The sequence below is a fragment of the Maylandia zebra genome, linkage group LG8 (genome assembly GCF_041146795.1).
Source record: "Maylandia zebra isolate NMK-2024a linkage group LG8, Mzebra_GT3a, whole genome shotgun sequence".
In the NCBI taxonomy this organism is placed as follows: Eukaryota; Metazoa; Chordata; class Actinopteri; order Cichliformes; family Cichlidae; genus Maylandia; species Maylandia zebra.
In genome coordinates, this window is record NC_135174.1 from 27,766,652 (window position 1) to 27,790,341 (window position 23,690).

Consider the following 23,690-nt stretch of genomic DNA (forward strand, 5'->3'; position numbering starts at 1 on the left):
TTTATTTATGCGGAGAGTCCAGAAAAAGTTCCAGCTTTTTAAAATGCGGGAGCCTCTAAGAAAAGAAAAGTGTCGAATAAAAAGAATCCTGTTAGAGATTCAAGAAAAAGGATATAAATAAGATTTGTTTCCTTTAACCAGCACTGTTCCAGGGTTTTGTTTAATTTCAGAAATTTATAGACTCAAAAGTAAAAATATTACTTAATGAACTGAGTTTAAACATTTAGTCTGCAAATTCCACGGTCTGTTATTTATTTATGTAATTAGTTATGACTGTGTTCTTCATGCTTTTAATGTGTTATTTTAGTACTGAATGATACAGCGACCCCTAGGAGTTGGTTCTCGACATTGCACGTAATGGCATCTTTCCCAACATTTCTTTTTCTCAAAAACTTTGAGAACTCTTGATTACAGTTCACAAATAACATAAACATTTAGGCGTTTGTCTAAAAGTGCCTGAATAACAAAATATCAGTGTTGAAAAGTTTTCTTTAAACTCAGAAATCTTCTGATTTCATAGACAATTACCTGTGTTTGTCTTTTGTAAATAAAGTTTTTAAAAAACATGTCCGGGATAGACACCCATTACCGGAAGTTGGTGTATTTGACCTCCATAATAAAGGTGACACATTGTCTAGCAAAAAGGGCTACTAACTGTGATAAATGTGGGGACAAAAATCTTATATTAAAGGATATAAAAATTTTAAACATTTAAAAATAAAATTAACACTTTTGTGGGATGTGCACCCCATACTGTTTTACTCTGTTCATTTTATTGTCATACAAACAGTAAATGCATTCATTTCTAAAGGTTTTTAGGGGTGTGCGACACAGGTTTCACAATTTTAGTTAAAGACTATACAGAGAAAAATTACTGTGCTCCATAATAAAAGACAACTGAAGAAGAATTGTGTGTTTACTTTCATTTGCAGTTAGTTAACGTAATCTTGATTCAGTACAAACCAATGTCATTGGTACAAACTGATTGGAGGAAAAAAAATCGATGAGCATTTTTTTCACTTTTCAGTTTAGTGCCGATGGCTATTTTATTTTGAAATCCTAACCGGAAACCCTTGCCCTGTTACGGCTAACCAAACTAGCTTAACCGCATCGCTTTTAGCTATCCATGACAGCGGCTCAGTGGTGTCGTTGTTGTTGTTTTTATTATCTAAATCGGTAACTTAGTCACGTTTTAGCCGCCGAAGAGACTCCTTTGCTTTAAATTTCCTCCAGGATGATTCCTACGGAGGATGCGTCCGCCAGGAAGCGGGAGATCGAGGAGAAACTGAAGCAGGTCAGACAGCTGGTGGCTTGAGAGGAAGGAAGCTTCCCTTCGAGCTACAACCCACCAGTGTAGCTCAACACCCGCGTTTAAAATGATGCTTATTGACCGAAAGAGTGTCTTTAATGTCTTCAGAGTGAAATGAGTGAGTGGTTGGTTTTCTTTCTGCTGTTACAGGAGCAGGAGACGCTGTCGTTCATCCGGGAGAACCTGGAAAAGAGCGATCAGCTGACCAAAAACATGGTAGGACGGTCCAAACACACCCAGGGACAGCTCAGGCTGACACTCATAATTCTCATAATTAAAGGCGGTGGGCTGATCTCCATTCGATAGTACTTTAACCCATAATTAAAAATAAAGCCTCTTATTCTTGTACTTGGATTGAAATATTTACTTATAGTTTCTATCATTTCTATTATGAACATGAAGAGTGAGTGAGATGATGAAAGCAGCCTGTGATGTCATTTTTCAGCTTTCACCCCACTTCAGCTGAATCTCTTATGTGACTCATTATTTAAGGTGCTATATTTAAGCTGCTTTTATAGCCCAACTGGTTTTTGACCTCTATTTCTTTCCCAAAAGGTCTCCATCCTGTCTTCGTTCGAGAGCCGCCTGATGCAGCTGGAGAACTCCATCATCCCGGTTCACAAGCAGACGGAAAACCTGCAACGGCTGCAGGAGAACGTGGACAAAACTCTGTCTTGCATGGATCACGTCATCAGCTACTACCATGTGGCCAAAGACACGGACAGGATCATCAGAGAGGGGTGGGGATGACCTTCGTATGCAAATGTTTTGTGGTTACACAAACTGTATGTATACTAATTTCCTTTTTCTGTCTCAGACCTACGGGCAGACTGGACGAGTATCTTGCTTGCATTGCAAGAATTCAGAAAGCTGTCGAATACTTTCAAGACAACAACCCAGACAGCCCTGAGCTCAACACAGTGGTAAAGTATCTGCCTCTCTGAAATTACAGTTGTGGTAAAAACGTTTACAATCCACTCATCATGGATGTCATGGACAGTGATGTGGTGTCCAGCTGACCCCGGTTCATGCCAGGCTTGAACATTGGTGGTTTCTGTGAAACACATCTTTTTATATACTGGCAAAGAGAAACTACCAGTCGTAGTTAATCATGAGAAACTAATAGGTTTTGGCCTTGTCAATTTAAAAGACATTATTGGACCTTCATCACTGCTTAGTAAAAGCTTAAAGTGACTGTATTTATATATTTAAGGCTATATGGACTTCTTGGAAAGAGATGGACCACCCTGGAAATAATTAAAAGTAACTGTCACATTTGTGCCTGTGATGTGATTGACTTTCTGTTTTTGGAGATCTAACGAGGTCGATCTGCTGTCATAACATTTCAGTCCCGACAGATTCTGTGCCCTTGTGTTTTTTCTAGCAAAATACATAAAATGATCCGATCGCAGCTTTTTCTGAGAGTTCAGATTTCTGCACAGTATTCTCGACCATTTTCTGTTTGTGTCCAAATGTGTCGTGGTTCTCACAGTACTACAGTGAAAATATTCCTTTTAGCCACTTGTGTCTGAAAGAGGAAAAGCTATCTGAGCCATTAGTTCCACGTATTTAGTGACTGAACAACATTATACACCGCGTAGCTCTCTGAATGAATCATGCTGTTATTCCTACATTCATTTATGTGTACATTTCATGCACTTCTTCCTCACTTCAGACGTCTGCTTCAGTCTCCGTGCCGTTCCGAGTTGGAGTCACTAATTCCATGACCGTATCTTCTTCTGCAGAAAGCACGCTTTGAAAAGGGGAAGGAGCTGCTGGAGGGCGAATTCCGCAGCCTCCTGACCCGCTACAGCAAACCTGTTCCCCCCATCCTCATCCTGGACGCCATCAGCGTCGATGAGGAGCTGGAGGTCCAGGAGGATGTGATGCTGGAACACCTGCCCGAGGCCGTGCTCCAGGACATCATCTGCATCGCCGGCTGGCTGGTGGAATACGGACGTAATCAGGGTACAGCTGTGTTTGTTTGTTTGTTGGAGGTCGCTTCCTGTTTAAAGGAAGTTCTTTACCACAATTGCAAATATCATCGGATTGTTGGGCTTTTCTGTCTAATATTGGAGGTCCTCTACCTTACAATCTATAAATCATCTTACCACCAGAGCTGGGGTGATGTAAATCATTAAAATGGCTTTGAAATGTGCAGGCGGTGTAGAGAAACTGGAAAGATTGTCTAATTTTGCTCTCCTCTTCCTGCAGACTTCATGAACGTCTACTTCCAGATCCGCTCCAACCAGCTCGATCGCTCCATCAAAGGCCTCAAAGAGCATTTCCGCAAGAACAGCGCCTCCTCCGGTGTCCTCTACTCGCCTGCCGTCCAAACCAAGCGCAAGGACACGCCAACTAAAAAGGCCCCGAAGAGACCAGGTCAGCAACAGATGCGCCTCATTCAGACCGAATCCACAATCACGCCACTCCAGTCTGTAATCCCAACTCGCTGTCCAATCCATCTTCCATAGATCAACCTAACAAACACGCATGATCCTGCATAGTGACGGATATTATACACTCTTCACTACATCCACAGTCTGTTTCTGTCTCAGGTTGTCCTCCACAATCTCTCTGTAATCACTCAGTTCACCGAGCCGTAGCGCACTTCTACCACACACTGTGTTTCTCTGTGATATTACACCCTGGTCTAACTAATCCTTCATCCTCTCCTCTTTCATAATCCCTGTGTTGTGATGACAGTCTACATCCCAGGTAAACACAAAGCTCTAGCGTGTGCCTCGTGCTTGCTTGTGTACGTCAGATGCCACATTTCACGGCAAATCAGAGACAGCGTGATGGTTTGTGTCGTTTTGTTAGCAGCTGAGACGGCAGAGGTTTATTTGTCCTGTTGAATGGTGTAGTAGGTCATCCAGTGGAGATTTTAACCTCTAGTTTCACGGCAGAGCGTTTCGGTGATGAGATGAGTAAGGTGGAGGTTGCCACCAAACGGCCGATAAACAAAACTTGATGAAATTTCTTTACAATTTTACTAGAAATGAATAATTTGTAATTGCATAGAATAAAAATTATTATTTATGATTGAGCCTGGCTCTATAAGATTATGTGTAAGGATTAGCTGTAGTCTATTTTCCTGAAATTTAGTTGATTAAAACAAACAAACAAACAAACAAACAAACAAACGTATTGTTGTGTGATTGAGAAACAAAGTCTTCATTATCAGAGTCTAAGAGTTAACACATACACCTGTACATGCATGCATATGCAGAAACTGCTGTACTAATAACAGGCACTCACTCACTTTAACCCTCAGGCGACCCAACAGAATTAAAGCATAAATTAGGGAGGAAGAGGAAGAGCTGGCAGAGCGCTACAAAGTGACCTTCAGCGGCCTCCTCGTGTACATGTTTCTGCACAAACTTTCAGAACAGACTGTGTGAGATCCTGACGTCCTTTAACGGGGCTTGTGATCACAGCCAGAGAGCAGCAGAACTGACAGGTCTGTTACTGGTGCCCTGTTCTCCTCTCACATGAAAGCAGGTTCATGCTGAGCACAGGTGGCAGACGCTGTGGTGTTTCCAGGCTCGGTCACGTCAAATACCAGTCCTGTCGCAGGACTGATGCCCTCCTACGGGCCTGTCCAGCTCTCAGCCTGTCTCCTGGTAACTCCTGAGACCTCCTGGAGGAGCTGGATGAACCTGAATGGGCTGTAGGTACCGTCTCATGTCACCAACAGTGACAAGAGACTAGAGTCAGGAGGGGGGAGGAGAGAGCAGCAGTCTGCAGTCACCACTTGCTCTGCCCTTTTAGGCGGTTGTGTCATTGAGGCCTCTCCAGGGAACCTGGTGTCACTTTGATTTGGACTTTCAGAGCAGCAGAAATGGATTCACAGCGTTTATGATAATAACTAACTGGACATTCCTAAAGTTTACCTGTCTTTGTGTTTCTAGTGTGATGATGGAGTTTTAATCTGTTCTACTTACGCTCACTGCTGCCATGAAACTAAAGGCTGCAGTGCGTGCGTGCGTGTGTGTGCGTGACAGGTTCATAATATAACTGTGCGTAGTGTTGATTCAAGGAGTTTGTCACTAGCTGATCGCCTGCTTTACCTGCACACACCTGGTTAAAGAGTTGAGGTCAAAGGTGAAACAGGTGAACCCTCTGACTGATCTGATGCATGTGCAAAAATACGCACACTTCCTGTCACTGTTCTGGTTTAACAGTTTTCTCTAGCGTCTGTATGAGGGCTGCGTGATTAAGGTGTTTGTTTTAGACAATAACTTTAATCTTGATGACTTAACAAGATACAAATATTACTGAAACTGAACTTTTTAAGAAACCAAAGAACAAAAGTGTCAGTTTTAGTCATCTTGGGTGCGTTTGAGAGGATGTGTTTGATTTGTAACAAAAAAGAACAATGAAAGTGAGGATTAAATGATGATTATAAGCCAAAATTTAAATTGAAACTCTCGTAATTTAATGAAGACTTAAGGTTCTGACTGTTACGCTATGTAACTAATGCAATGTCTTTGACAGCTTTTGGATTCAGCTTCAAAGATGATGCTCATGTGCGTACTTGACAAGAAAAATTGATTATTTTATTTCGTTTCTTTAATATTTTCAATAACTGGAGAAACAGTGAAAAAATATATATAACTAAGTAATAATTTAATAAGAAAGCAGGAAAATAAACTGTTCTGTTGCACAAGTAGTCAAACCAAAAGCAGGATTTTCTTTAAATCCCAGATTCGACTTTTTGCTTCTGTTTTTATTCAGTTGCTCTTTAACAGGAGATGTCTCTCCTGCTCTAAGAGTCCAGAACTTTCGTTTTCAGGGCTTTAACTGTGAAAGGTAAAGAAAGGAAGAAGCGGTTTTTTTGCACATGCAGAACAAATCAGAGTTTTTGGTACGACTTCCACTACAAACAGCCTTATTGGACTCTAACATGACGACAGTGTTGCTCTGCGATTGCTGCACATCTAAAGTGTTTGCTAACACGCTAACCTTTGCAACTGTGTGAGTTTGACAAATACGTGACTAATAACCTTTCATGCAGAGAAAAAATTATGTAAAAAAAAAAAAAAAAAAAGCTGAATGCACCTTTAATTGTGCTGCTTGCTTACTAACTCACTAACAGGCCAACAGTTTGTGTTTTAATGCTGTAAATATGAATAATCTGCAGATTTTTGCATCTCTAAACCATGTGACAGACTGTTTATTATTCGTAATAGTAATAATAATCGTAATGATAGATATGACTGTTAATTGTATTAATTGTGATGGCTGTTTATAACTGATCTAACCTGTTTATTCTCTGACATCACCCCGGCAGTGTGTGTTTCAGCACACGTGTCCTGTAGTGCTGTAGTTTGTCTCTCGTGGTGTTAGGCTGTGCCTCCCCCTCCTCCCCCACGTACAAACCTCTGCTGGCTGCCTCGGTGGTGGAGGGATGTGGTGTCTGTGTTTCATCACTCACTTTCTAGCTCTCCCTTCTCTTCCTTCTCCTTCTTCTTCTTCCTGTTTCTGTTTCTGGGCTGTCTGGACCTCGCTACCCTCCTCTGGACTCTGTCTCTGTGTTTCTGGGACCAGGGACCATTCGCAAGGCTCAGAACCTTCTGAAACAGTACTCACAGCATGGGCTGGATGGGAAAAAGGGGGGTTCTAACCTCACTCCTTTGGAAGGTAAAGCACCTCGGTCTTCTCTATGCTGACAGTGTACTGTTGTTTCAGGCACACAGAACGTCCCCTCAGTCACAACAGCTAGTCGCTGCGCATGTTTGATGAGTCATAAATCATCTCTAATCGGTCTGGAATAAAGACAGCTGATACTACAGCTCATTAATTTCGACATGCAACATTAAGAACAAGCGCATCCATCCTGATAAACTTCTTCACTGTTAAAGGTGAAACTTGGCTTCAAGGTTTCAAACTGTTGTTTGAAAACTGAATGCAAAGAATCACCGCTATGATTTTAATCCTGAAACACGGATGTATTATGGCAGAAATGTCAACTGATGTTTAACTAGAGACAGACTGCGTGCCCATGTAATACCACTCTGTACCACAAGGTGGTGCAAAGATTACCTTAAAGTATTTCCAAACTACCTGGGTTTTTTTTTTTTTTTTTAATGTCTGTGTGTTTTTTAAACTGCAAATGATTTCCGCATTTGCACATTAAAAATATTTGATGACGAAATTTTTGTTTATTTCTGCACAAACAGTTTTATAATTAGAAAATACATTAATAATATCCAGATAAAATCTGCTAGGCTGATAATAATTTGCCATAGATCGTATAATAAGATTATACATTAATCTTATTAAGTAATTAAAGCGTGTGAGCGTCTCACCCGTGTGGAAGCGTGTCAGGATGGTTTTACTTTGAAAAGCTGCGATCAGTCGAAAGCTGTTGTGATTTCTGTGCAAGCTGATTTCTGTCTCGTAGTTTTAACACACTGACTGATTCAGACATCAGTCGATGCAGAAAACAAACCCCTCTGGGTCTTTTGCCCCCTCCCCCCAAACTTGTGGGCGTCCCCTGCTTCTTTCCCCCGCCCCCTCCCCGGCTGGTGCTTGCTGGTGGTCGGTACAGCTGCTCCAGGTACAGGTTTGTCTCCCCCCCCACTCTCACCCTCTGGCCTAGTCACGACCCCCGGTGGTTTGACTTGGCCTGTCTCCTTGCTGTCCCGCCCCACCCACCAGGTTACGATCACGACCTGCGGGTCAAACACCTCTCTGACGCCCTGACCGAGAAGCACGGGGCCGCCACAGGTGAGTGAGGGCACCATGTGGGAAAAAGAAGGAACACAGATGATCTAAAGAGGCGGGCTTTCCTGTAGATAAAAGCACGCCCACTGCAGCTTTAGCACTTTGTATTTTCTTTAAATCCAGTTGCAGTCAGAACACATAGGTTTACTTTCAGCTTCAGACTCCACGTCTGATGTTGGATGGTTTGATTTGCTGGCTGACTGAGCTTTTCCACCCAGGAAAGGATGATGTCCTGGATATCGAGATCGACTCTTACATCCACTGCATCAGTGCCTTCGTCAAGCTGGCTCAGAGCGAGTATCTGCTTCTGGCGGAGATCATCCCCGAGCACCACCAGAAGAAGACCTTCGACTCCCTCATTCAGGTCCGGGAGACAAAACTGTGACATTTTTAGAGCATTTGAAGGTTTGATTAGGATTTAATGTTGGAACTTTTAATAAATTGGTTTAATAACACCTTCAGGATCCTGGAAATCTCTTTTCTGTGTTGTATATTGACTATTTGGTTTTTTGGTCAGATATATACTTATAATATATGATAACAGTTCATGCTCCTCCACAGGAGGCGCTGGACAACCTGATGCTGGAGGGAGAAAACATTGTGGCTGCAGCTCGCCGGGCCATAATGCGACACGACTACTCAGCTGTCCTCACCATCTTCCCCATCCTCAGACACCTGAAGATGAACAAGTCTGAGTTTGATACCACGCTGCAGGTCCGAGCTGCACCCCAAAAAACTCCCAAAACGTCTGCGTATGACAGAAATGAATTACTGTAATGATGTGTTGTGCTGTCTGCAGGGCACGGCGGCGAGCACCAAGAACAAGCTGCCCACCCTCATCACCTCCATGGAGACGATCGGAGCCAAAGCTCTGGAGGAGTTTGCAGACAGCATCAAGGCACGGAGCTCTCATTTCTGTGTGTCACCACTCACTGCTCAGTAACTCATAATTCATGACTTCTTTCTCCTGTGACTGCAGAATGATCCTGATAAGGAGTACAACATGCCCAAGGACGGAACGGTCCATGAACTGACCAGCAATGTAAGCTGATGCTCCGTTACCTCCCGGGTTAAATAACACCACTCATTTATTCGCTCTTTCTACACTTCAGAGTCAACACCTTCCTGCGAGGACTCTGCTGTTCGTCCGTCTCCGTGGGGACGGCTGATAGCTAAGAGCGGAGCGTCTCCATCTAATGATTAATCCGAGCCGAGCTCACCTCCTCTGTCCTCTCCTCTGCAGGCCATCCTGTTCCTGCAGCAGCTGCTGGACTTCCACGAGACAGCTGGAGCCATGCTGGCCTCACAAGGTGCAGCCACTACAACGCAGGCGTTAGCCTCTCGTTAGCATAGCTGTCCTGCTGCCTCGCCAGGCTGTGATGGTGTTACACGCTTTTTTTTCTTTTATCTCTCATATAAAACCACAAATGTGATTACTTTAACTCTTTCACCCATAAAAACGAGATTTGATGACCTCCCCGGTGCCCTTAATGATGAGTATCTTCAGTATTAATCTATTAAGACGTAGTTTGACAACCTTTAAAATAGTTTCTGCGTATTCAGGGACCACCATCAATAACCTTGGATGCAACCCAGTGATTTGGTTCCTTAAGCGTCTGAAATGTGACAGAAATCCTCAGTTCGGAAAAGCTCTCCAAGGGGATAAGAGTTTGAGGAGTTATGGCTGACATGCTGATACCGAAGCACATCATTTCACACTCTGACGTTTGGTTTCAGAAAACTAAACTTGTAATGGTGAATATACTCAGCTCAATGCTTCAGAAGCAGGGCTTTTCACACCAGTGGCTGCAGCCGTCTTTTATTTACAGCTTTTTTTCAACAGTCTGGTTGTCCAGATTCTCCAGACTGCAAAGTGTTGCTTATGAATCCACATCCGTAGGTTCATTTTAACCTGACTCTCATTTATGAGGCGACCAGACTTCAGATGTATAAAAGCAACTCAATTTCCACACTGTCGGGCTCCCAGGTTGTCCCTTCACTGCTCCTTTATCTGAGGCTGTTTTCACCTTCAGCCCTCTACCTTTTTCCTTCCCCTTCTAATTGCATCTCTCTCCTTTCACACGGAGCCTCTACACATCCAGCATGTGTTCAGGTTTTTATAGGCGAGTGTTTGTGGCTCCCTCCTGTGCTTTGATTATCGCAGCTTCGCTTCGCCTCCTTTTCCGCATCCGGCTCTTTTCGAGCCCTCGACCCCTCGCTGCCTGGCTGATGACTGTATGCTTACTCTGCACTAACTATTCTCTTCTAACCTTTTTGCACTTGTGCCTCTTTCTCTTTCTCTTGTCCTCTGCCTTGCCTCGGCCCTTTTAGTACTGGGGGACACTTACAATATACCTTTAGACCCCCGAGGTAAGCATCAAAGAGAGACTGTGTAGGCCCCTCATGAGGTCAGCTTTGAATGTTTTCAGTTTGTTTTGGGGGATTTAAGATAAGAAATTAGCGGTCACATGCATGCACTCTTTCAAAAGTGCATCTGTAGCTTCTGCTGCTAAAATCTTCTGTATTTCTTACAGAGACGAGTTCGGCCACCAGCTACACCTCCGACTTCAACAAAAGGCTCCTCAGTAGTTACATATGTAAGCAGAGATGCTGTGCACTGCCTCTGTGTTAGAAGTCCTCGTTTTAGTCTGTTAGTCATCATTTTGTGTTCTTTTGTTCTTGCAGGTAAGGTTTTGGGGAACTTGCAGCTAAACCTGCTCAGTAAATCCAAAGTGTACGAGGATTCGGCTCTGAGTGCCATCTTCCTGCACAACAACTACAACTACATCCTCAAGTCGCTGGAAAAGTAAGCATCGTTTCCTGTGTCAAAATAACCGCCCAGTCTGTGCAGAGAGCAAACACCAGCTTCAGTCTCAAAGTGGCCTGACTTTGGTTGCAGGATCACTAAAGCTAGTAATAACGTCTGAGTCTGGTTTTACGTGCATCATATAATGCTCATGACCAGGAGAGCATGCGTGCGTTGGTCAGCTGCCCGGACTTGGGGTGGCCGTGGGTCATCAACCAGTCAGAAGCTGGGTGGACCGATCCCTGCCTTCTCTTGTACAGAAGCTGATGCATCCTGAATCCAAAGCACTTTAACAGTACCTGTCCGTTTACCATTTACACCTGCAGGCTGTGCCAAAATCCGTCTGTCAGTCATCTTAGTAGCTCCTGCTGAGAAACCTACACGTCAGTCACGTCATCACCTCCTGAAAATATTCAACAGAAACTAAAGTCTTGAGCAACCCTCATTTAAATAAATAAATCAAATTATATAAAGCGTGTTGTTCCCAAAGAGAAGGACTTCAGAAAGGCTTTCAGTTTTTCTGCTTTTTCACTCGCTTTCAGTCCAGTTTCTGAACCTTTTTCAGAGGACACTCCTTCACACTGACCTGTGAATCGTTCAAGCATAAAAACAACTGCAGACTATGGAGGAAATAAGCTACTAGTAAATTAGTTAAGATTAATAATTTTCTCCAGTTAGAAAAGATCAGGGTTTGAGGTCAAATTCAATTGTTCCTACTTTTCTTAAAGCTCAGTTTTTTGGTTGCCAAGGCGCCGGCTGTCACGAAACGGTTTGTGGTCATAATGACAACGAAGGGAGTGGAACATACACGTGAACACGGGGCGGTCTAAGATCAGCTGCTCAGTGAGATCAGCTGGGAGGGGGGCTTAATTATATTTGATGAAGTCTGATTTCGGAGGTTAGTCCGAGGTCAGACTGTTGACCTGTGCGTGGGTGTGCAGTGGAGTAACACACACACTTTCTTCTTTGCTTTTATTTTTTTGGGGTGTAATGTCCTAATAAATGAAGTGATCACTGACAGCAAGTTAGTTTGGGATAAATGCTTTCCTGCGTCCTCAGGTCTGAGCTGATCCAGCTGGTGACGGTGACTCAGAAGCGAGCGGAGACGTCCTACAAAGAGCTCATGACTCAGCAGATCGAAACATACCAGCGCAGGTGAGCGAATAAAAGCTTCGCGCGTCAAACTCGAACACGATTTGTGTCTTTGTCTTCACGCCCGTGCTTTTTGTTTCCGCCTCAGCTGGCTGAAAGTCACCGAGCACCTGACAGAAAGGAACATGCCCGTCGTACAGCCCGGCACCAAGGTCAGCATTTCTCCTGTGGGAGGTGTAACACTTAGCAGAGATGTTAGTAACGAACGCAGCGCTCAGTGCGTTTGATCAAATATATCCAGTATCTAATGGTTGTTATGGAGACCCGTTCTGCTCATCCTTATTTTTATTCTTGGACTTTATGAGAGTAGCTTTGCATGATTCACCGGTCAATAATAGGCTTATTTATCTTATAAACTTATACTAAGCCTTGGTGCTGCCTCTCGTCTGTTTTGTGCAACTGGAGCTTCTGGCTTATACACATGTGTGTTTTGTCTTCCTCCAGCTGAAAGATAAAGAGAGACAAGTGGTTAAAGACAAATTCAAGGTGAGGCTGTAATCAAATGAAGTAAAACGCAGCTGTTACTGAGTAAGAAACTGACGTCAGTCTCTCTTTGTCAGGGCTTCAATGACGGTTTGGAGGAGCTGTGTAAGATCCAGAAGGGTTGGGCCATCCCGGACAAAGAGCAGAGAGACCTCATCCGGCACAATCAGAAGAAGGTGGTGTCTGATGCCTACAGAGCCTTCCTGCAGAGGTCAGAGACGCTCTCACACAAACAAGTCTGGAGTCGAGGATTTGACCTAAAACATCGTTTCGTCAAATATTCTGGAGGCAGATGTTGATAAGAACATTATTCAGATTTCTGTGTGGGACAGGTTTTTAGCTAATGGGTGGTCAACAAGAATATGGAGGCTCTTTTTGTTTTTTTTCAATACTAATCTCACCTTTAAGCTGTGATTCCTTCTGTGAAATGGAGAAAATAATCACAGAGCATCTCGGGATCAGTGAATGCTCTCTTAGCCTGTTGCTCTTTTTTACATAGCTTAAGATGGCGTGCCCCCTTTTAGTCACATTACTAAACTTTAGAAATTTAGTGCCCTCATCTGCTGCTCATGCTCACATGTTCTATTGATCCCGACACCCTCCGTGATTTTCTTCAAGCATGCTGAAAAATCTCTTTTTGCAAACCTCCTGCATGATCGGGGGGTGAAGCTGCCAAAACTGGTGCATCAAAGGATCCTGAAAGTTCCCTGAAGGTTCGAGATGTCACCTCACATGTTACCAGCATGCATGCATGTGACACCTCATAAAACCATCTTCTCTTTTAATTTATAACCACAAAAATTTCATTGTGAAACATAATGATGTTATGACATCATTATGTTTCCTGGCAACCACCTAGCAACAAACAGCTAAACAACACTGTAGCACGAGAATCTGATTAAGACCCGATTACTGTCAGAAACAATCAGCTGATTCTGAGAGGTCTGCTGTTGGGCACCGATTTATTTTAACGGAGTGACTTAAATGTAGCGCTTGTCTTGAATTAGGAAAATGTGACCTAATAATAATTAATCCATAAGGCTGAAATGATCTGCTCGGATTTCTTTCACACTCATATTTCATTGTTCACGTTTCTTCCAGATGTGCCAACATTTCCTTCACCAAGAACCCCGAGAAGTATCACAAGTATCGACCGGAGGAGGTGGAGGAGATGATCGAAAAGCTGTTTGACACATCCGCCTGAGGAGTCTCCTCTTCCCCACCCCAAAGAAACACGGGCTGCTACGCCTGAACCCCCCCGCCCGCGCTGCTCTCAGCCTTGTAGTGTCTAAACAATGTTTTGTACAAAGACGTGAACTTACGTATTTATGTAATTTAGCCACTGCAGCTCAACATTTCAGACAAATAAAAAGGGAACTCTGACCGAACCTGCGTGCTGGTTTGTTGTGATACAGACATTCACACTTATAGAAACCTCACCCACCTTCTGTTTGTGACAGGCAGCCAATCAGAAGAAAGCTGGGTTAATGGCTGAGGAGGTGAAACAGCTGATTTCAGACACAGAATGAACTAAAGACTAAAGAGCTTCTTGGAACATGTTAGCATCTTTTAGTTCCTTGTTTTCGGTTCTTCCTCCAGCGGGCAGCTAACAGCTGTGCTCTCACGTGCTGAGCGTAGACGAACATTTATCAGCCTGACGGCACCTTCAGAACGAGCATCAGCCAACGTTATAACAGCTCAGATTCTTTTCTTATCCTGGAGTCTTTAAAACTAACAATCAAGCTGTGTGTGTGTCTGTGTGTGTTACCATCATTCCTCTTCAGGGTAAAGAGGACAGGTCTCATCGCCACAGCAACCAGACCTCAGCATCTTCAGGTCTGGTTTCCTTGGTGATAAAAAGTTTATCCTTGACCTTGACTTGTGCTGTTTTCCTGTCCCATGTCACAAATCGAATCAAGTCTATTTTTATAGCACATTTTAAAATGAGCGCAGCTGATGTCATTTTGACTCGAGTCCAGCTTCAGATCAGCAAACGCATCTGCCCACACGCTCTTAAATTCTTTACTTTCTCAGTCGAGGACGACCACGAGGTGGTTTTTATATTTTAAGTGCCGGCTGTGAAGACGAGAGGAAGCTTCTTCCTTTCTCAAAATGATTTCATGGAGCTTTATTGAACAACAGTAGCAGAATGGACAGAAATAAGTGCTTTAAACCAACAAAGTTATTTACAGGTGTCTCTTTTCACAGACACCAAAAACAACATGTTCAGATGCAGCTCAGTGGTGTTATTTTAACAGCTCTGACCATGATCTGTACGTCACAGCAACACTTGTGCATATAAAACACCAGGAACGCCTCACTTCACAGTAACAGATCAGCTCTCTGTTGGTACACTGCCAGCTAAATACAATCAACAAACAGCAGCTGACCAGTAAAAGTATACGTACTGACAGCCTACATACATATATTAAAACAAGAAGCTCTTACACCAGACCTTTAACCATCTGACAGAAATATTTTTTGCCATTTTAATGAGCGATCTGTTCATAATGACCTGATGAGCAGCCTGAGATTAAAGAAAAGTGTGATTTCAACAAGATGTCTGACTCAGTGAGTCAGCTGTGACATGAAAATGACGATTTATTGTATTTCACATCTTCATGATTCACAGCTTGCCTATATCTAAAAATGTTATTTATTTATTGTTTATTACCACAAAAAAGCATTTAATAAGCAGCGCTTTGTCTTGGTTTTTATGCATCCCTCTGTTTTTTTGTTGTAATTGGCTGACACACTTTTAAAAAGTGCTTTTTAAAGTCAAGTCACTAAATAAGAAATGCTAACATGGCCTCGCGCTTTAAAATGTTCTTTGTGTGTCTTTAGCACAGCTCTGGGCCTTGTTGCGTGACCTCCTGCGCCTCATGCTGAGTACATGTGCACACAAAACACCAGAGTTACATATTAATAAAAGCATCAGGTCATTTAGACACAGCTGAAATGAACCCCTTCTGTTACGGTCCTGAGAGAGAAACACTCCACGCGTGAGACGTAGATTCATGATATTTTGCCCTTTATGACATACAGTAAGAATCAACATATGTATGTAGCTGAATAGCAGTTACAGAAACACGCAGAGCAGGACCGGGTGCATTAAACACACTTTTTGTTGTTTTAATGCGGCGACTGAAACTGTTACAACTAAAACCAAAACAAATGCACTGAAAACTGTTTGAAACTCTGCTGATTTGTGATGATTTTAACGCTCACAGATCTCCCGCCTGCACCAACATGCATTACGAGGCACAGCTGGCATGTAATAATGTAGCAGCTACACTGAAGCACAACATAAAACAGAAGTTAACGGAGCTAATAAAATATTTAGTGTCGTAATCAGACTCAAGTTTAAATATGTAAATGTCAGTGTCTCGATCAACTTTCGGGCGGATGGCGTGGAGGCTGAGCCTTTTCCAACTGTTTTTACACCTTTATTTTTCAACTACTAATAAATGTTTGAATATGGAAACCAAAATGTTGAATTCAGGTACGCATCCCAAATGTGCGTAACGGCCCCATTTCAACTGTAAATGTTCCATTAAAGTTTTTTCTAAATAAAAAAAAATGAATTTAATGGAATATATTCAAATAAAATTTACTTGACTGCGACACATTCAGTTAATGCTGAGCACATTTTCCTTAATGATTAATTATTTAAATGATTTTATATTTTTCAGTTGCATTTTACTCAAACATACTGCGGTGTGCTTTTGCACTCTCACAGTGTAAAGCTCTGACTGCACACCTGTGCCACTTCATGTTGTTTATTTATTGTAAACTGTACTATGTTTATTTTTCATGCTGCTGCTGTAACACTGTAATTTCGCTTGTGCGATCAATCAATTATTTATCTATTTAATTACAGCTTTTTAAGCGATTAGCAGTAATCCTGAGGTGAACTAAGGTGTTAGAGTGACGCCGGAGAACAAGTCAGAAAATGCTTGTCTTAGTTTTGGTTTTTGTGCCGTGCTTTGTTCTGCAGGAGCTAATGGGGGGATAATTAGCTCCCTGAGCCCAGCGAAGCAAAGCTCCCTCCTTTCTTCAAGGCTCTCTGTCCCGACTCTGACTCGGACTGTCTTATCTACAGCACAATTCCTGGGATTTTCCTTACTTTCTACACACTTTGTGTGTGCTTTACACTCCTGATGAACACATTCTTTTGATTTAGTCGTGTTTGGGTGATAAATGATCATTTTCTAAGTCCCTGCCTTGTCTGGTCTTTCCTTTTTGAGCCGGGTTGTGTCAGTAGACAACCTTCCATACACAGATTTCTCCACTACTGCATATAAACAGCATGAAATAAAAGCTAAAGACAGTGACTGTTTGGTTCTCAAGCTCACACGCCCAGAGCGACAGAAACTACAGGTCACATCTAAGGTTTCACCTGCCGGCCGGCTGGGATAGAGGGAAGGTCTGATTCATCCAATGGGGACCATGAATATTCTCTATGTACAACAACTCATTCAAGTACACTGATCATTTCTGGGACAATGCATGGACAGAAAAAGTCCCAGTGGGGAACACCAGTCAGGTTTGGCATCACATCGAACAGACTACATCAATTCACTCATAGGAACGCCCGTCATCAAATCCAGGATCCAATCAGGCGATCACACCAAGTGCTGGCCTTAGAAAGCATCACTGAGGGTGCCCAGACATCTATTGGATCAATTTAATCCAAAGCTAGTATCTGTTATATATTTTTAAATTAACTGAGACATCTCAACCTTAAGATAGTTTCGTGAAGATCGTCTTCTCTCGTGCTGATTTTGACTTTAATTAGCTGATCCGACTTAGTACATTTTAATTGACATGTAAGTAAAGATTGCGAAACAGTCTTATGTAACAGACTCCTCGACTGAATTTGTAGACAATGTTGCCATCTGCCAGCCTTTGATGGCTAAAAATGTCCTGGAGGTCGGGAGACTGTTGTGAAGACCTTGATCTTCTGTGATCAGCGTTGTTAGTTTAGAACTCAGCATGTGGTAGATGGCTGGCTCTTCCTCTGAGGCTGTTACCTTTAATTGGACACATCGATGCTGCTGACCATGTTCACTGCCTGAACATGCACCTTATTCACCTCCCTCCTCTTCAGCGAGCAGCTGAACACCTTCCTGAAGCCTTTGCGGAAATGCTTTGACACGAGGGCGTAGACGATGGGGTTGAGACAGGAGTTGGCGTAGGCCACAAAGTGTGAGAGGATGCGGAGGACATAGGTGGTGTAGTTGAGCGGGAATCGGCCCACCCACATGCAGAGGATTACCAGGTGATGGGGAAGCCAGCAAAGGCAGAAGAGAGCAGCGACTATGATGATCATCTTGGAGACTTTCCACTTGGCCCGCCTCGACTCGGACATGTCCTTCAAGGGGCCCACGCTGGTCCACAGGTATCGGATGGTGCGGGCGTAGGTGAGGCCGAGCACCAGCACGGGAACGAGGTAGCCGAAGACAAACGTGCACATATCCATTATGATGCGAGGTTTGGACTCCCATGTAGGAATGCACACAACAGTGCCAGCCAGGTCCATCTGTGAGAAGTAGCTGAGATACGGTCCAGAGAAAACCAAGGCCAGGGCCCAGAGGAGGCCGATGGAGGTGAGTGCGTTCTTTGGCGTCCTCATCTCTCGGGAGCGGAGCGGGTAGCAAATGGCTAAATACCTGTAGGAGCAGAGGAAGACACGTGATGAAGACGTTGGAAAAAGATGAAATCTCAAAAAATAAAGATGGAGCAGAAACAGTAAAGCTAACCAACATAAATAAATATATGATCAGCCCTGTCTGTATTATACAATGATAATCATAGAGCCATATCTGATAACGGCATTAAAAATCGACCATTAACATCATAAAAACAGCCAAAGCCTTTATACAATTTTAACTGTTTTTTAAAAATATATTTTGCTTCCAAGGATCCAGACTTGTCTTTTTTAAAGTGCTCTTAAACAACAGTTCTCGAGGCTGTTCAAAGGTCTTTAAAGTTTGAGTTGAATTGTGTTTTTAGGGACTTTGATACTCGCAGAAACAAGCCACCCTCAAGTGGCCGTAATAGGAACTGCAGTTCTTTGACGCTTCAGCTTGCTGTGTGACCACAGCTGGCTCTATGCTGGGTTTCGGTTCTGGCACCAGATGTGAGTCTAAACTACGCCAGATGTTAACCACATGTTGCCTCTAACGTTAACCAGGTTGGCCTACAGTTCAAACACTTAGCAAAGCTACATAATCATCACTCACTAAGAAACATCTTTATTAAAAGAGAAACTCTAAATATGACCACTGAGCACACTGATTTTTGGAACTTGACCTCGCCCGGCTCTGATCTTGCCAGATAATTAAAGCTAGAAGATGTAATTTATGTCATATCTGCCACATGTGGAACACTGTGCTGCCTGTAAAAATAATGACACAAAGACTTTTTAATCCATCAGTTACCTTCATACAAAGTGCAGAACACAGAAATAAACCAAATCTTGCTGCTTGTATGTTTGTGCTACCTGAAATTTATGAAGACAAATGTCATCATTATCAGCTCTCCCCTGGTTCCCTGCACACTCTAACTCAATTTCTTGGCTCAGAGTTTTTATTTCCCTTCATTTGTAATCCTCAGATGTTGTGCAGACTCAAATTAATATGATAAGACGAGTGTAAGTAAACTTTTCGTGCTTTGTAGGCGGATGTATAGAGCGCCGTGCAAAGGTTATGGATGTTTCTGAGACAAAAAAATGTTTTTTTCTTTTAATTGTAGTGCCTATAAACGTGCACAGTGCTGTTTGCAGGAATTGAATTTTTGAAATGAGAGATATTTCAAAGTGATGAAGAAAAAGTGCCGCTAATTTGAAGAAAAGAAGCATTAGAATAAAAGTAGAAAACGTAAAGCAAATCTACTGTGAGCTGAGCTGGTAGTTCAGAGTCTGAGATTACAGATTCGCGTGCTTCTGTAGCTGTGACTGTAACATATGTATCAGATCAGTGCTTCGTATGTTTGTGTCTGAGTCTGGCCCAGGGTCGGCCTCCCCTCTGTCCACTTGTACCCTGAGCTGTCTGCTCTCTGTAATCTCGACCATTCAGTTGGAGACTTTAAACAAACAAATGTTCCCATTAACATTCTCTTCTGTGCCATCCGTCTCGCTGTATCTCGGAGAAATCATTAAAAACAGGATGACTCCAATCACACTGCATCTGTCCCTGAGGCCCAGACCTGGGTGTGTTGGGATAAATACCAGGATGCAAGCTGAGCATGACTGCCTGCGGGTTTGACGGGGTTCGTCTTGTACACCTGTTGCCTCTGACTTGTCTTTTTCTGTTTTATGATTTTTAAGATAGTTTTTTTTGACAGCACTGGTGTTTCCAGTCCAGTCTGAGGCTCCTGCAGTGATTAAAGAGTCCGGGTCGCTGCTCATGTTCGGATTTGTAATACAAATGTTAATAAAGCTTGCTGTAAGGGGTGTGACATAAACACATCTTTGCCTTGTTAAAAAATCAAAATGATTTGTTATAAAATTTGTCTAGCAGAGTTCTTTTCCACTGTGTAGTATATTAAATTCATAAAACTTAAGTACTCTACACTAGAAACATGGCAGGCTCCTTTTTGGGACAGAGTTTTGTATTTTTCTTTTTTTATTTATTATTATTAGTTCATTTTGACTTTTTTTTCATTTAGTTTCCAGAGCAGATTTGTTTGTTTCAGTTTAATTTCTATTGGTTGAAAATGCTTAATTTTAGTTGAGTTCTTATGAGTTTCATGTTTGTTTTGGTCTTTTTTGATTATTATTGTACGGATGGCATAGATCAGAGGAAACCAGTACAAGCCTTACAATAAAAACAGAACTTTGTAAAGATGTTGACTCACAGTCTTGCTGACATCCAGAGTCAAATCTTTTCAGTTGGTTTACATTTTTTAAGAGTCGAGTTTTTATTTTTATTTTTTACTTCAGTTTCAGTTAATTACAGTAACCTTGGGAACATCTAGGCTCTATTCTGACCAGATTTCTGAGAATTTCAGAAGAAATGAGAACCTCCTTGATTTTTTCCTGCATGAGAATTAAAAATATTGTGACCCACAGTTTTTGAAACAATTATTGAAAGTTTGCCTCAACACCGTCTTAATATCAGAAAGTTTAAAACATGCGCAGACGTGCTGTTTTTTTGTTGACTTGAGGATTTAAGATGGTTTTTCATCTCCATCTCAATCTGATATCAGATCAGTTCCGTCTTTTAAAACTGATCTGATATCAGACAGAACAGTGTAACCATTACACTCCAGGGCTGAAACCTTTAATAACGCAAACACAACAAAGATGGAAGAACAAATCATGTCTGTGTGAGAATGTTTAGAGAATAACGATCTAAAAGTAGAACTGAATCCTCTGAGCTGCTCTCGATTAGATTCCATTAATTGCTTAAGTATCACCTGTTGCCTAATTTGTCTATTTCCATTTATATAAAAGACATTTTTCATCTTAAATTGATAAAGAAAATGCACGAAATCCACTAGAAATCGGGACATTGTGACTTAATGGTCACCCTCATGCTCAAAGGAAACCTAGCCCGACGGGTTGAAGCTGTCTGAGGTTTTATATAAAAAAGACATAAAGAATAATAGTTAAGTTCTTTAGGTGTTTTAGGTTTTGTTTCAGTAATCTGAAAGTAGACACGCTACAGAAGCGGCTAACAGGCCAGAGCAACTCTCATAAACTGCAGAGATCGCGCACCTGTCCAGGGACACGGCTGTCAGGGTGAAGATGCTCGCGTACATGGTGAGGAAGATGATGAAGTGCACCACTTTGCAGACTGCAGGTCCGAACACCCACTCATCCAGAGTGTAGATAGTGGCCTGGAAGGGCACGCAGAACACGATGAAGCACAGATCCGCGATGGCCAGGTTGAGGATGAACAGGTTGGTGGTTTTGGTGTTCATCTGCCCGCTGCGAAACAGGACCGCGAGCACCAGAGAGTTCCCCACCGTGCCGAGCAGGAAGATGACGGCGAATCCCACGCAAACGAGCGCAGACTCCGCTTTCCAAGTGGAGAAATTGGACACAGAGTCATTCATCGTTCACACTGTCACGCGTGCGTCCAGCAACGTTAAAGGCGAGGCTCGTGGAGGATCGCGCGCCTGCTCTGCGCGCAAACGTCTCCAGCAGGAAACAGACGCAACACAGAACCCCGCTCCAGGGTGAGGGGCTCTCAGCATCCCAAACATTTACCAAACCCCGAGTGACACATACGCCACTTTCACACCACCGAGGAAGAAAGGTGGGACCTGTTCAGGTGTGACAGGGTCAACACAGAAACAGAAGCCACGAGAATTCAGTGAGTTTTACAAAGAAACGCATTCAGCCAGTGAGCAAAAGTCTGATTTGGTTTCCTGACACCTGAGTGAACAGCCGGAGATACTTTCACTGCTTCTGCTGGAATATTGTACATGATCGGTCACCTGTTGATCCTGTAAAACCTCCGCGTTGTTACCATTCGACCAGCACGCCCCCCTGTGGGAATTCTGAAACACTGCAGTGAAGTTTACGTATTTCTATCAGTCGTGTTTGTTCTGTTTGAAGTTTTGTTTGAATTTCCCTTCTCAGTATTCTGTTTGTGCTTGTCTGTCAAAGCAGTGGCGTTAATGGGGAATGAAGGAAAAAAATGTCCATCCCGGTTTTCCCTCCAAGGCACGAGCGATAAGCAGAGTTCTGTCCTTTCCTTCTAAGATTCCTAATTATTTAAAGTAACACTCAGGTATGCCATTCAGCGTGTTAGTACGAGCTCGGGAGCAGCTTGGGAGAACAAGAAAACAGAGACTGCTTTAGGTTGCCTTCCCAATCGACTCAAAGGTTTATTAAGTATACAACAGCTTATATAGAGAAAAAAAGGTTCGTGTGTCAGCAAGTTCCGGTACAGACCAAATAAGGAAACGTCTTCCTGCCTTGTGAGCAAAGAAGTATCCTGTGTGTAGTTTATCAGTTCAGCTACAATTTATGATCAACCCAGCAAAATACACTCCTAGACATAGAATACAGAGTTCTTTCATTAGTGAATTCTGAAACAAACCACCTGGCCTTTAACGAGCCTTTTTCTAAGAGATAAAGAAAAAGGGAGGATGGGAGTAAGGAAGTGGTCTCGTCTCTGTGGTGTTTTCGACCTTGGGGTACCAGCCTGTGAGTCTTACACATTAATTCTTGGGTCAGAGAGAAAGAGAAAAACAACTAGTAAATGGGCCTTATTGAGTAACAGTTTTCACTACAAAGCAATATCCTGTAAATGCTACCGTGGTATCAAAATATCACAACAGGGAATATATAAATATATAAGATTTTTTTTTCTAATTCCCCTCTCACCCCTGCAGACGGTCTGTCCTTCAAGATCAGGTCCTCTACCAGAGGCCTGGGAGCTTGAGGGTCCTGCGCAGTATCTTAGATGTTCCTAGGACTGCGCTCTTCTGGACAGAGATCTCAGACGTTGTTCATGGGATCTGATGGAGCCACTCGCCCAGCCTGGGTGCCACTGCGAGTAGTGCTCTGATTACCACTGGGACCACTGTTACCTTCACCCTCCACATCCTCTCCAGCTGAGCCCTTCGTACTTCTCCAGCTTCTCCTGTTCCTTTTTCCTGATGTTGCTGTCATTCAGTATCACTACATCGATCACACAGATCGTCTTCCTCTGTTTGTCTACCACCACTATGTCCGGTCGGTTAGCCATCACCACTTCGTCTGTCTGTATCTGGAAGTCCCACAGGATCTTAGCTCGGTCATTATCCTAGCCTAGGAGGCGTTTCCCATTTTGACCTCAAGACTTCCAGGCCATACTCAGCACAGATGTTTCTACTATGACAGCTTCTTGGTGTTCCATGTATGCCCTGCCTGCTGTGATGTCTCAGGGTTATCTTTACACAGCCTGGGGTCTTGCCTCTTAGAGCTTGTCCCTGTGCTGCCATGATTTTATATATGAAAAATAAAAGCGCTCCTTCCCTAAAGAGGACAGATGGTTTGAAAGAGGAGTGAAAGAAGCCATCTATGTCCACTGTGAGCGACCATCTTTGAACAGAGGCGGGGGTTTACGACACCAACTCTCTGCCATCTATAATCCAGTTTTGAGATCCTTCCCAGACGCCTTAACGCCCACTCACATCCTGGGCCAGCTGACCTCAGGAATTCGCATGATAAGGTGGGGCCAGGTTTCACAATGAACACACCCGAAACTC

The 23,690-nt window shown here is 43.0% G+C and overlaps 2 protein-coding genes across 12 annotated transcripts; one reads left to right on the plus strand and one right to left on the minus strand.

Moving 5' to 3' along the window:
• Window positions 1-1,065: 1,065 nt before the first annotated feature.
• exoc7 (exocyst complex component 7) lies at window positions 1,066-13,870 on the plus strand. Of its 11 annotated transcripts, none has more exons than XM_004565946.2 (21): window positions 1,066-1,294; window positions 1,460-1,525; window positions 1,865-2,049; window positions 2,127-2,232; window positions 3,055-3,277; window positions 3,524-3,691; window positions 4,016-4,027; window positions 6,863-6,955; window positions 8,260-8,405; window positions 8,603-8,755; window positions 8,841-8,939; window positions 9,021-9,083; window positions 9,285-9,351; window positions 10,373-10,411; window positions 10,576-10,638; window positions 10,727-10,847; window positions 11,907-12,002; window positions 12,088-12,151; window positions 12,444-12,485; window positions 12,560-12,693; window positions 13,584-13,870. In XM_004565946.2, exons 1-21 carry the CDS (start codon window positions 1,235-1,237, stop codon window positions 13,684-13,686), a joined length of 2,103 nt encoding a protein of 700 aa, XP_004566003.1. In that variant the 5' UTR covers window positions 1,066-1,234; the 3' UTR covers window positions 13,687-13,870. The 11 variants fall into 11 exon arrangements, with proteins under 11 accessions (XP_004566003.1, XP_076743858.1, XP_012778665.3 ...); XM_076887743.1 differs by lacking the exon at window positions 4,016-4,027 and adding an exon at window positions 7,976-8,044; XM_012923211.3 differs by lacking the exon at window positions 6,863-6,955 and adding an exon at window positions 7,976-8,044 and having other exon boundaries at window positions 1,067-1,294.
• A 743-nt stretch (window positions 13,871-14,613) lies between these two features.
• Window positions 14,614-22,770, minus strand: LOC101475892 (galanin receptor 2a). Its single transcript, XM_004565945.3, has 2 exons — window positions 21,205-22,770; window positions 14,614-18,154 (listed from the first exon to the last, which is right to left on the minus strand). Exons 1-2 carry the CDS (start codon window positions 21,543-21,545, stop codon window positions 17,518-17,520), a joined length of 978 nt encoding a protein of 325 aa, XP_004566002.2. The 5' UTR covers window positions 21,546-22,770; the 3' UTR covers window positions 14,614-17,517.
• Between the last annotated feature and the right edge of the window lie 920 nt (window positions 22,771-23,690).